This window comes from Sminthopsis crassicaudata, chromosome 2 (assembly GCF_048593235.1).
Source record: "Sminthopsis crassicaudata isolate SCR6 chromosome 2, ASM4859323v1, whole genome shotgun sequence".
Lineage (NCBI taxonomy): Eukaryota > Metazoa > Chordata > Mammalia > Dasyuromorphia > Dasyuridae > Sminthopsis > Sminthopsis crassicaudata.
Window position 1 is genome coordinate 48,395,693 of NC_133618.1, and position 10,392 is coordinate 48,406,084.

General features: G+C 42.6%; 1 protein-coding gene and 2 non-coding genes across 4 annotated transcripts; all 3 read right to left on the reverse strand.

Moving 5' to 3' along the window:
• Positions 1-266: 266 nt before the first annotated feature.
• RPL13 (ribosomal protein L13) lies at positions 267-5,703 on the reverse strand. Of its 2 annotated transcripts, none has more exons than XM_074286173.1 (6): positions 5,586-5,703; positions 3,378-3,495; positions 2,656-2,797; positions 2,262-2,435; positions 1,069-1,125; positions 267-469 (listed from the first exon to the last, which is right to left on the reverse strand). In XM_074286173.1, the coding sequence occupies exons 2-6, from the start codon at positions 3,479-3,481 to the stop codon at positions 311-313; spliced, it is 636 nt and encodes a 211-aa protein (XP_074142274.1). In that variant the 5' UTR covers positions 3,482-3,495; positions 5,586-5,703; the 3' UTR covers positions 267-310. The 2 variants fall into 2 exon arrangements, with proteins under 2 accessions (XP_074142274.1, XP_074142275.1); XM_074286174.1 differs by having other exon boundaries at positions 5,252-5,593.
• On the reverse strand, positions 2,497-2,583 carry LOC141559248 (small nucleolar RNA MBII-202). The gene has a single exon (XR_012487312.1). It is a non-coding gene; the product is annotated as a small nucleolar RNA MBII-202 (small nucleolar RNA).
• LOC141559246 (small nucleolar RNA MBII-202) lies at positions 2,943-3,030 on the reverse strand. Its single transcript, XR_012487311.1, has one exon. It is a non-coding gene; the product is annotated as a small nucleolar RNA MBII-202 (small nucleolar RNA).
• Positions 5,704-10,392: the final 4,689 nt, after the last annotated feature.

A 10,392-nucleotide genomic window follows, 5' to 3' on the forward strand; every position in this document is an offset into this window, starting at 1 on the left:
CCAAGGCAGTTAAAGGCACTCCATGGAAACAAGAGAATGAAATTAACAGCAATTTTAAATTAAGACTGTCAATAGGAAAAGAGCTGGACCAAAGCCCAGGTGTTCCATCTCCCAGTCCCAGGTCTTTTAGACCACAAGACTTAGCAAATGCAAAGAGCACCACACTGATTCAAGAACAAGGGGAGCAACTTGCTAGGACTCCTCGCCCCAGACACTGGCTTTTCAATCCCTCTCCAGATCTTTACAATGGATCGGGGACAACATAATGCAAACATTTTGTATAATTTTATTGAAAGTTCTCAGAGGCTGTTTACTTTTTCTTCTCCACATCTTGCTCTGCAGCCTCCTTGGCTCGTTTTGCCCGAATTCCAAAGAGGCGGGCATTGGCCCGGGCCATTCGAAGGCTAGCAAATGCCTTGAAATTCTTCTCATCTTCAGTAATAACGCGAGCTTTCTCCTTCTTGAAGACCTGAAAGGGCAGAAAGATCCAGATTATTGACATCTAGGTTCCCCTACCACCTGACAGTCTGCCTGTCCCCAGCAGCAGAGGTCTTGCTGGGCACTCTGTCCAGAGATCAATGGGAAATTGATCAAATAGCAAGAGAATCCAATATATATGACAATTAAACAGACCAATAAAATGCTTTTGAGGCTGGCAAAAACAAAACTTTCTATTTGTCCTGTAGAGACATCAACATCTTTGTATAAATATTTCTTTTCACCAAAGGGCATTCTACAATTATAGCTTCCACGTTTACCAATTCTACCTCACTCTAGCCCAGTAGATAAAAATTACATCAAAGCATCGAGATGATGTGGGGACAACTCCAATGTTGGAAAAAGTAATCAAACTGTACTTGAGGGAAGTAATTCAGAGACTTCCCCTTCCTAAGCAGTCAAAGCTAAGCTTCCAAAGATTTTCCTCCAATGTAAGGTGTCTTGCCCCTCACCCCCTAAGTTAAGAGGTACCCAGTCTGTCTCTCTTCCAGCTCCTTCAAAAAAGAAATCTCAGTAAGAGTCATGGGGGTGCTGAACCACCTCTGCTCATGAATGAATGAGCTCACTTACATTTCTGATGGGCATAACTGGTCCTGTGAGCTGGGTTGCCAACTTGAGTTCTTCAGCCTGTAACAAGAGAATAAACTTTTACTATCTTGCCTACAACAATTAGTCACACATCGCTGAAGGGAAAAATCTGAAATCTGTCATATATACAATTATTACATAGTAGTAATGTATAAAGATTAGATACATTATCATTAAACAGAATTCTAGGTCTTATTAAAAAATGGGACACAATTTTACAAAGTACTAGTAATCTCAAATAGTAAACTAAGATTCATTCAGTTGGTGCTTTAGAATTTGTCCCTTCAGAAAGCTGAGAAAGGAGAATATACTCCTAAATTCAAATCTTCATTAATATCATCCTCAAACTTTTTTTGTACAAACAAGTTTTTTGTACAGTGCTCTGTAATTTTCAGACATTCAATGAATTTTTCTACTAATATTCGTGTGATAGTATCCTCCCTCTTTTTGAAGGGATTTATCTGTGTTATCAACATCTAGTAAAATAGCACAGAAACTTTCATGAACTTGAGATGAACTAACTTGCCTCTTCACCAGAACAATTCTAGAAGACTAAAATTCCTATTTTTTTAGAGGGCACAACCACCCTCCCAATTACTTAGGCTGGAAACACAGATGTGCATCCTGACTCATTACCCTCATGCCTCCATACCCACTCTTAATTGATTCTACCTTGATTTGCCATCATCCTGGCAAAGCCCCCATACCCTCCTCATTCCAGTCCCCAAACGGATCTTCAGATCCTCACTTCCCAATCAACTTCAATGGCTCCTTATAACACTGCTTACCCTCCCTCTTTCTTCCCAGGCAATGAAGACCAACTCTGGCCTTCTTATTGTTCCTCACAAATCTGGCATTTTCACTTGCTCCTCCCCACCATTGCTGGAATTCTACTTTTTTTCCTTCCTACCTAAAAGTCTTAGCCACCTCCTGCAAGAAATTTGTTGGTCAACCCTACTTCCAATCTATTCTACATGTAGCTTTTGTAGTTTTCATGCTGTCTATTCCACTAGACTATGAGTTCCTTGAAAAGGGACTGTTTTTGCCTTTCTTGTTAACCCTATTAGTGTCCAGCACACAGTAAGTGCTTAAATGCTTTAAGTGATTAAGATGAATTGATAATCAGTCCTCCACAAAAAAGACACCACACCTTCTATTACAGGTCCTATACTTACAGAACTATCTCCCTTCTTAGGTGCAGATGGTTTCCTTGGGAAGAGGATCAGTTTGGACCGATATTCTTTCAGCCGCTGCACGTTTGCCTGCAGAGATTCTGTAGACTTATTTCGGCGACGAGGATCCACAGAGATGCCAATGGTCCGTGCCACTTTTTTATGGATACCAGCCACCTACAACCCAAAAAGAGAAATATTAGACAAGGCTCATACAATACAACATCTACATCCTACAGAAAAGTTGCCACAGTCATCAGATGGAAAAGGGTTCAAATGTACATTCATCAGAGGCAATACAGAGATTCCGGAGAATATGTCATCATTTGTCTGTGCAACCAATGCAGAATCAAGTACTATGTTGTGCCTATGTAAAACATAAAAAGGTTTAACTTACTCGAAGTTCTTCCAAGCTGAAGCCTCTACCAGCACGCACTTTGGTATGGTATCGGACAGTAGGGCACCTCACAATGGGCCGGATGGGACCAGATGCTGGGCGAGGAGCAATTCGACGGGCTTTTGCTTGTCGGGCCTTTCGCCTATTCAGTTAAAAAGATTCAGAAATTATTTCCCTATCTATGCTTGAGAATTAAGCCATGGATAAGATAACAATATGTTTTATTTTGGACTGATACATACAAAAAATTAATGTTATCAAATGCCTGTGACTTCTATGTCCTAATGAAAGAGATCCCAGCAGTCATCAGATGGAAAAGGGTTCAAATGTACTTTCATCAGAGGCAGTACAGAGATTCCGGAGAATATGTCATCATTTGACTGTGAGAGCCTGTTTCTTCTAAGGTATCAAACCTTTGGTCCAGTCTTTGTAGACATGTTAACCCCATACAAAATACAAACTATAGCCCAATTCAGCCAAAATAAAAATACTGCTATAAAAATAAAGACCAAGAGGCATGCTCCCCACTTTTATCAACCCACAGGCATAAAGAGGGGTTTTTGTAAAGCAGGTACTTTTTTTTTTTTTTTAAGTTATGTTCTTCTAAACCAGAACCAGAATATTAAGATCTGGTCTAAAATATTTATTTCAGATGGAGAAATCAAGACTTTGGAGATGACTTTCATAGAAAAGCAATGGACCAACTAAAATCTCTTATTTACCTTCTGATCTTCCTGGCAGGCTGGTTAAACCATGTGGCAACTCGTCTTTGCCAATCTTTGTGAAAATGGGGCTTCAGGATCATGCCATTTCGGCTGGGCGCCATGGCTGCTTAGAGCCCTAAGACAAGAAATGACACCACGTTACAGACACAGGAAAAACATTGACAGTACTACCTATTTGGGTCCTATTTTATGCTGCCACTTCCCTAAATGTACACTATTGTTTTAATACACATTAATAATGATGCTATTAATACTTTCTAAATACCTTTGTACATGATACTGTCTTAGATGCCAAGTGATTGGCTCAAGAATTTATATTGCCATGGGAAGGAACAAAGACCTAGGCAACTTGAGAGAACACTGGGAGTGAGGAATACTTAGTTTCGTGGAGAGGTAAGAACAATTTTATCCTTTAAGAAAAGAAAAAACAAAAATATATAGGCTATTATCCCCAGAAAGATAAGATTAAGGCCTGAAATGTTATTTGGCACAGTAATGGAAAGGGGAGGTGATCACAAGAATTATGTCCCTTAGAAATCACAACTTTGAAACTGATTAGATATGAATGAACAATCAAGAATGGAACATGAAGTTGCAGAGGTGAGTGACTGAGGTCCTAAGGAGAATAGGTAAGCTAGAAAGAAGACTCATAAATGTTTTCGATGCTTCTGAGATGAGTATCCAGCAAGCAGCTGGTGATACTTTGGAGCTCAGGAAAAGAGAGCATGAAGATCACGGCAACTAGAATCTGAGGGGGGCAGTAAGACAGGAAAGGTATTCAAACTAGAATAGTTCCAAGAAAACCTGAGATGATCTTGTTTCATCCCAAGCAGTAAATTTCCTCTCTACCTCTTTCCCTACAGTTTTATCAATGGTTTTTGCTACCACCCTCCTATCTTTCCCTATCTCCTTCCATTTCTTAGAACACTGTAAATGGGTCAACTCACTACTTTTTTCCTTCATAACTATTCCTGTTACCAACAAGTTAATTAAAGCCGGGACCCCAAGTGATGTGTTCAGTCAGAGCTAAAATAAAGAAAGCCATCTAGGGCAGGATTTGATCAACTCATGTCTTCATACCACATTCAGTGCCCTATCCCCATTGTGAACAAGTTTTCAAAAATTCACTAAGCATCCACACTGGATGATACCCTGCCCATCAAGGCAGTCCTGTCTCTTCTACATTCAATTTACAACTGTAAAAACAAAACTTCGTGAAGCAGCAAGGATGTAACCACATCACTCCTACGTTCTATCTGAACCTCCCCCTACTCACTACTTCAAAAATCTAATGTAAAAAACAAACAAAAAAACCAATAATGAAAATAAGATTTTGTTTCCAATTTTCTCCCACAATCATGTGGTCGAACATTAGTCCTGTAGAGGCACTGTTTGCACACCTGGCATGTGTACTACTGTAGCTTCACCCCGAATTGCTGCCCCCGTCTCTAAGCTGTAAACTCTTTGAAGAGGCTCTGGGCCGCACAGTCCGACTTAATATTTGTTCAGTTAGAGAATGGAAATCGAGGCTGGGAAGGGCGGCTGCAATCACGCAACATGGATTTTTCGGGCAGGCCTCGCTTTAGGGACTGAAGCGGGGATTCCGCAGCCAGGCCTTCCCCCAGGGCGGCCTCGCTGACCGCCCTCCCTCAGGTTCAGGAGGCCGTCTGCCTGCTTTTCCACGATGGCTTCTCAGCTCGGACTGAGGACGAGCCCACTCGCCCTACTTGGCTGGCTAGATTCCCTCCTCCCGCCTGCCGAACCGGGTCGGATCGGAGAGCCGAACCCTCCCCCAAGCCCACGGGGCTTAGAACTCGGCACCGCCCTCGGAGCCGCAAACGCCGAGGGCTGCTTCGGTTAGTCGGGCTCACCTGACGCGGTGCCTCTCGCTACCCTCGCCCCTGGAAAAAGTCTACAACCCTCGCCGCCACCTAGTCCCGTCTCCCGGCGGCTGCTAGGGTCATCCGCGGGAGAACTACGCTGCCGCCGGGCGCGGGCGCACTAGGCCAGGCCGAGGCCGGGGGAGGCCCGGGACCGCGCGCCCCGTGGAGAAGCAAGAGACCCATGGCGGGGCCTTCAACTCCGACTGAGCGCTTCCCCGGCCAGGTCCAGGCCCACTGCTGCAGTGCAGGTCGAAAGGGAGGCCAGATGGCCCAACCCGAGGACGGATGGCAGCGGATACCTTCGGCCACGAAACTCGCTTACCTCCTCACAGGCACCTCAGCCGAGCGGAAAGGAAAGCAGGCTCCCGAAGCACGCTGGGATAGCGAGGGTTTCAGCCTATCGGAGCCCCCGTCGCTTCCCAGCCAATCAGAGCCACATTGGAAGCGGAAACTCGAAGGGGCAAAGGCAGCCTACTGGATATACTTATTTTTCCCTTCACAAAAATGGCGCCAGCCTTAAAGAGACATGATTTCATTGGAGAACCATTACAATCCTAATAAAACTTGAACTCACTAAAGTAATTTAACGTTTATTTCCTGTTAGTAGTAGCTTGCAGGTGAAAATTCTCCTTCATTCGGAATGTGTCCCAAAAAACTATAACAAAGTAGTGGGAAGCACTCTGTGCTAAGGACGTAGATTTTGTGGCAGTAAGCAATTCCTTTCTGTGCTCACCTGGAGAATCAGACTTCTCACCTACCACCTACGGATGCAAAGGGGAAAAGCTCGGCAGGCTCGGGGATCCCTAAGGGTGACTTTTGGGGGTGGTTGTGGTAACCGCGGTGCGGTGGTACAGGAACTTAAAATGACCATTTCAGTAACAAAGGTCGGCTCCAGACCGCAGCGCGGATTTAAACCCTGCCTGTCAGTCAGTCACCTGTGCGAACCGAACTTCCCTGGGCCTCAGCCCAGATTCACTCCCCATCACCCGGCCCATCACTCTTAAATCTTCTCCTACAGAGCTTCCGTCCTCTGCTGACTCTCCGACTGCCCATCGGAAACCTGACCGAATGCCCCACATCTTAAACTCATCGTATCCAAAACTGAACTCTTTCTCTCCCCCTACATGTTCCTCTCTTCCTGGTTACTGTTTCCCTGTTGCTGCAGAGGGTCACTCCAATAGCTCAATTCCTCTCTCTCTCTCACTGACCCATCCCCCAATACCCACTCTGTTGTCAAGGTCGGTCAATTTCTTCTCACATCTCTCCAATCTCACGTCTAAATTTCACTTCTCTTCAAATTCTCTCTTTTGGGTAAAAGGTGTGCTGTTAGCAGTCTTTGAAGGGCGCTTTCTAGCGCTCCAGACAAACATCAGGGAGAGCATCCCAGGCCCATCAGACAGCAGGGAAAATGTCTTCAAGCAGGCAGTGTCTTGTTGTGAAGCACAAAAAGGAGGCTGATATCACTGGATCAGAGACTACAAAGTACCAGAAATGTCATGAGGAGTTGAAATATGAAATAGATTTGGGAGAGCTTAATTGGAAAAGAATGTCATAAAAATAATATAATAGAGATTCCGTTTATAGCACAAAAAATTATGTTAGAGACATCCATCACAAATAACAGATTTGCTATTTATTATATGAATAGCACACAGACTCAAACACACACAATCAGGCAAGACAGAGTCATACTGAATGAGCAATGGTCTTCAAACTTTTTGAATAGGGGGCCAATTCACTGTCCCTCAGATTATTGGGGGGCCGGATATAGTAAAAACAAAAACTCACACTGTCTCCCCCCCTCAGCCCATTTGCCATAAACCAGCCAGCTGCATAAATGTCTTCTCTGACTGGAGAACTCTGAACATGAGAAAAGTGTAAGACTAGAAAGTAGGGTGAGGCAGGTTATGAAGGCCTTTAAAACCAAAAGAAAATTTTTACATTTGATCTGGGAAGTAGCAGGGAGCCCCTGGATGGATAAGCCAAGAATAGGCTGGAATGGGAGAGATTTCTGGCAGGGAAACCACCTAATGCAATAGGCTAGGTGTAAAGGAATGAAGCCTGAAACAGGGAGTAGCAGCTTCAGGGAGGAAGGATATGACAGCAGATTTAGCAGTAAGTGGCTAAGAGATGAAAGTAAGGAGTCAAGGGTTTCCAAACTGGGAGGAGGGTGGTGCCCTAAGATCTACTACCCTATTAAAAAAACTATCTTAGGTCTCTAATGATTTTCTTTTTTAAAAGTTCAGTGGCTTTTTATTGTCATTTCCCTTGACCTTTGCAATTATGTAAATTAACAACAACTCTGACATACCTCACACCTCTCAAATTGGCTAAAATGAGAGGAAAAGATGAGGAATGTTAGAGGGTATAGAGGACTGGAACTCCGAAAAGGTACTTAAGACTCAGTATAGTTGATGAGATAATGATTCTCTAGCTATTGATGTATTCACTCTAGTCAAATACATATACTTAAGGAACTACATTGATGGGATGGCTGTCCTGACAAGTTGGTGCATGCTCAAGTGTGGTTGATTATGCTCTGTGTGGGGTAGTGAAGGGATTGTACTGGAGTAAATGAGTCACAGGCACAGAGGACTCTTGCTCTCTCAGCCATACTGTCAGCAGCAGCTCTAAGTCACAGAGAAGACATCAGGCTCCAGACTCCATCTTGGACCAGCCACGTGGTGGCTCTCCTTCCTCCTCCACTTCTCCACTTAAAGACCAAGCACTCGGCTGATCCTGAGGCCCTACAGAAAGCTAGTGAAAACTGGTGATGAGGTTTAGAATTGGGGTACCTAAATGAAATTAGGATTTAATTGAGGTCTAGTGGCAGGTTCGGGGTACAGGGAGTCGAATAGAACTCCCCTACAACCCCTTTGGATTCCGCGTAAGGATATAGAGTTAAATGAGGTCTAGTAGTGGCACAAGAGTCCCCTGTAAAGGAATTTACAGACCCGAAAACCTAGATTGATAAAAGAGGTTTATTTTGGGGTTTGGAAGTAAAGTTAAAGTCTAGTTAGTAAAAAGTGAAGGTAGAGATAAAAGGGCACCAGAAACTGTTCCAGTGGGCAGAGACCCTAAGCATGCCAGATGTAAAGCTGGCATGTTTGGAACCTCTGCCACGAGAGGACTCCAGTCTGGCTCTTTTATAATGAGATTTAGCTAAGGGGGCCTGTGGGTGGAGTCACTGGATTTCAGTGAAGGTGGGAATTTGCTTGATGGGGGTTGGGAAACCTGAGCAGATCATTAGAATGGGGGCTGGGATAGCCCAAATTGGCTCAGATCTGACAGGGGCTGTGAGAGCATGGATATCTCCTATTGGAATTCAAAGGGGTGCTTTTGACCAGGATTTGTGAATCAAAGGTCCTAGCTTCCTGAATTGATCAGCTAGTAGGAGCTGGGAATCAGAAAGGAATAAATCAATCTGAAAGGACTACTTTTTTAAAGGGACTACAATCCCCATCACTGGGACACTCATTGGTGCATTGTTGATGGAACTGTGAATTGATCCTACCACTCTGGAGAGTCAAAGGACTATAAAACGGTGCACACCCTTTGATCCAGTAGTATTTCTACTGGGCTTATATCCCAGAGAGAGCTTAAAGGAGAAAAAGGGACCCACATGTGCAAAAATGTTAGTGGTAAATCTATTTGTGTTGCCAAAGAATTGAAAGATGATTCCCACTGATTGGGGGATGGCTGATTAAATTATGGCATATGAAAGTAATGGAGTATTATGGTTCTATAAGAAATAAGGAGCAGGCTAATTTCAGAAACACTTGGAAAGATTTACATGAATTGATGCTGAGTAAAGTGACCAGAACCAAGAACATTGTACACAGCAACAAGATTACATGACAATCAACTGTGATATGAATGTGACCGTTATCAACAATGAGATCCAATAGACTTGTGATGGAAAGAGCCATCCTCATCCAGAGAGAGAACTATAGAGACTGAATGTGGATCAGAGCATAGTTTCACCTTTTTGTTATTGTTTGTTTGCTTTTTTTTTATTTCTTATTTTTTCTTCTTTTGATCTGATTTATCTTGCACATCATGATGAATATGAAAATATGCTTAGAAAAATTGCATAGGTTTAACCTATATCAGATTGCTTGCTGTCTAGAGGAGGGAGAGGGAGAGAGAGGAGAAAAATTTGTAACACAAGATTTTGCAAAGATGAATGTTGAAAACTATCTTTGCATGTATCTGGAAAAATAAAATACCATTAAAAATAATTAATTTTAAAAAAAAATCACTGTACTATCATGGTTCAGTCTTAATTCCTTGATCACTCTTGAAAATGTTGACTCCTTTCTTCTTAAATGTGGACATCCTCATTCTGATGGAAGTGGAAATCTTCAACATAAAGAAAAACCAACTCACTTCCAGTTGATCAATGATGGACAGAGGTAGCTACACCCAGAGAAGAAACACTGGGAAGTGAATGTAAATTGTTAGCACTAATATCTGTCTGCCCAGGTTACATGTACCTTCAGAATCTAAAGTTTATTGTGCAACAAGAAAATGGTATTTACACACATGTATTGTACCTAAACTATATTGTAACACATGTAAAATGTATGGGATTGCCTGTCATCGGGGGGAGGGAATAGAGGGAGGGGGGGATAATTTGGAAAAATGAATACAAGGGATAATATTATAAAAAATATATATATATAATAAAAAATTTTAAAAAATAAAATAAAAAAAAAATGTGGACATCCTCCATGACTGGTTTTTTCCTTCTAGCTACTTCACTTAAGCCAATAATATGACTATTTTCTCTAATGGTTTCAATTAGTTCCTTCTATACTGATGACGCCTATTTCTATATTCTACTCCACAGTGCCAGTGTCCTATTTCAGATTAACAGCTTCGTATTTCCTAAATATTCCAAAAGTACTTGAAACCCATCCTCACTGAAGCTGAAGTCATTTTCGTAAACTCTTATCCTTCCCCTTACCTTATTTCTCATGAAATCTTCCTAGGTACCAGGAATGGAAATGATAAAATTATTGTGGCCTCTCCCCTCTCCATCACCTTCTCTCTCTAATCAACTGCCAACTCTTGCAATATCTTTCATATACTAACCAGTCTTACTATTACCACTGGGGTTTGAAAGT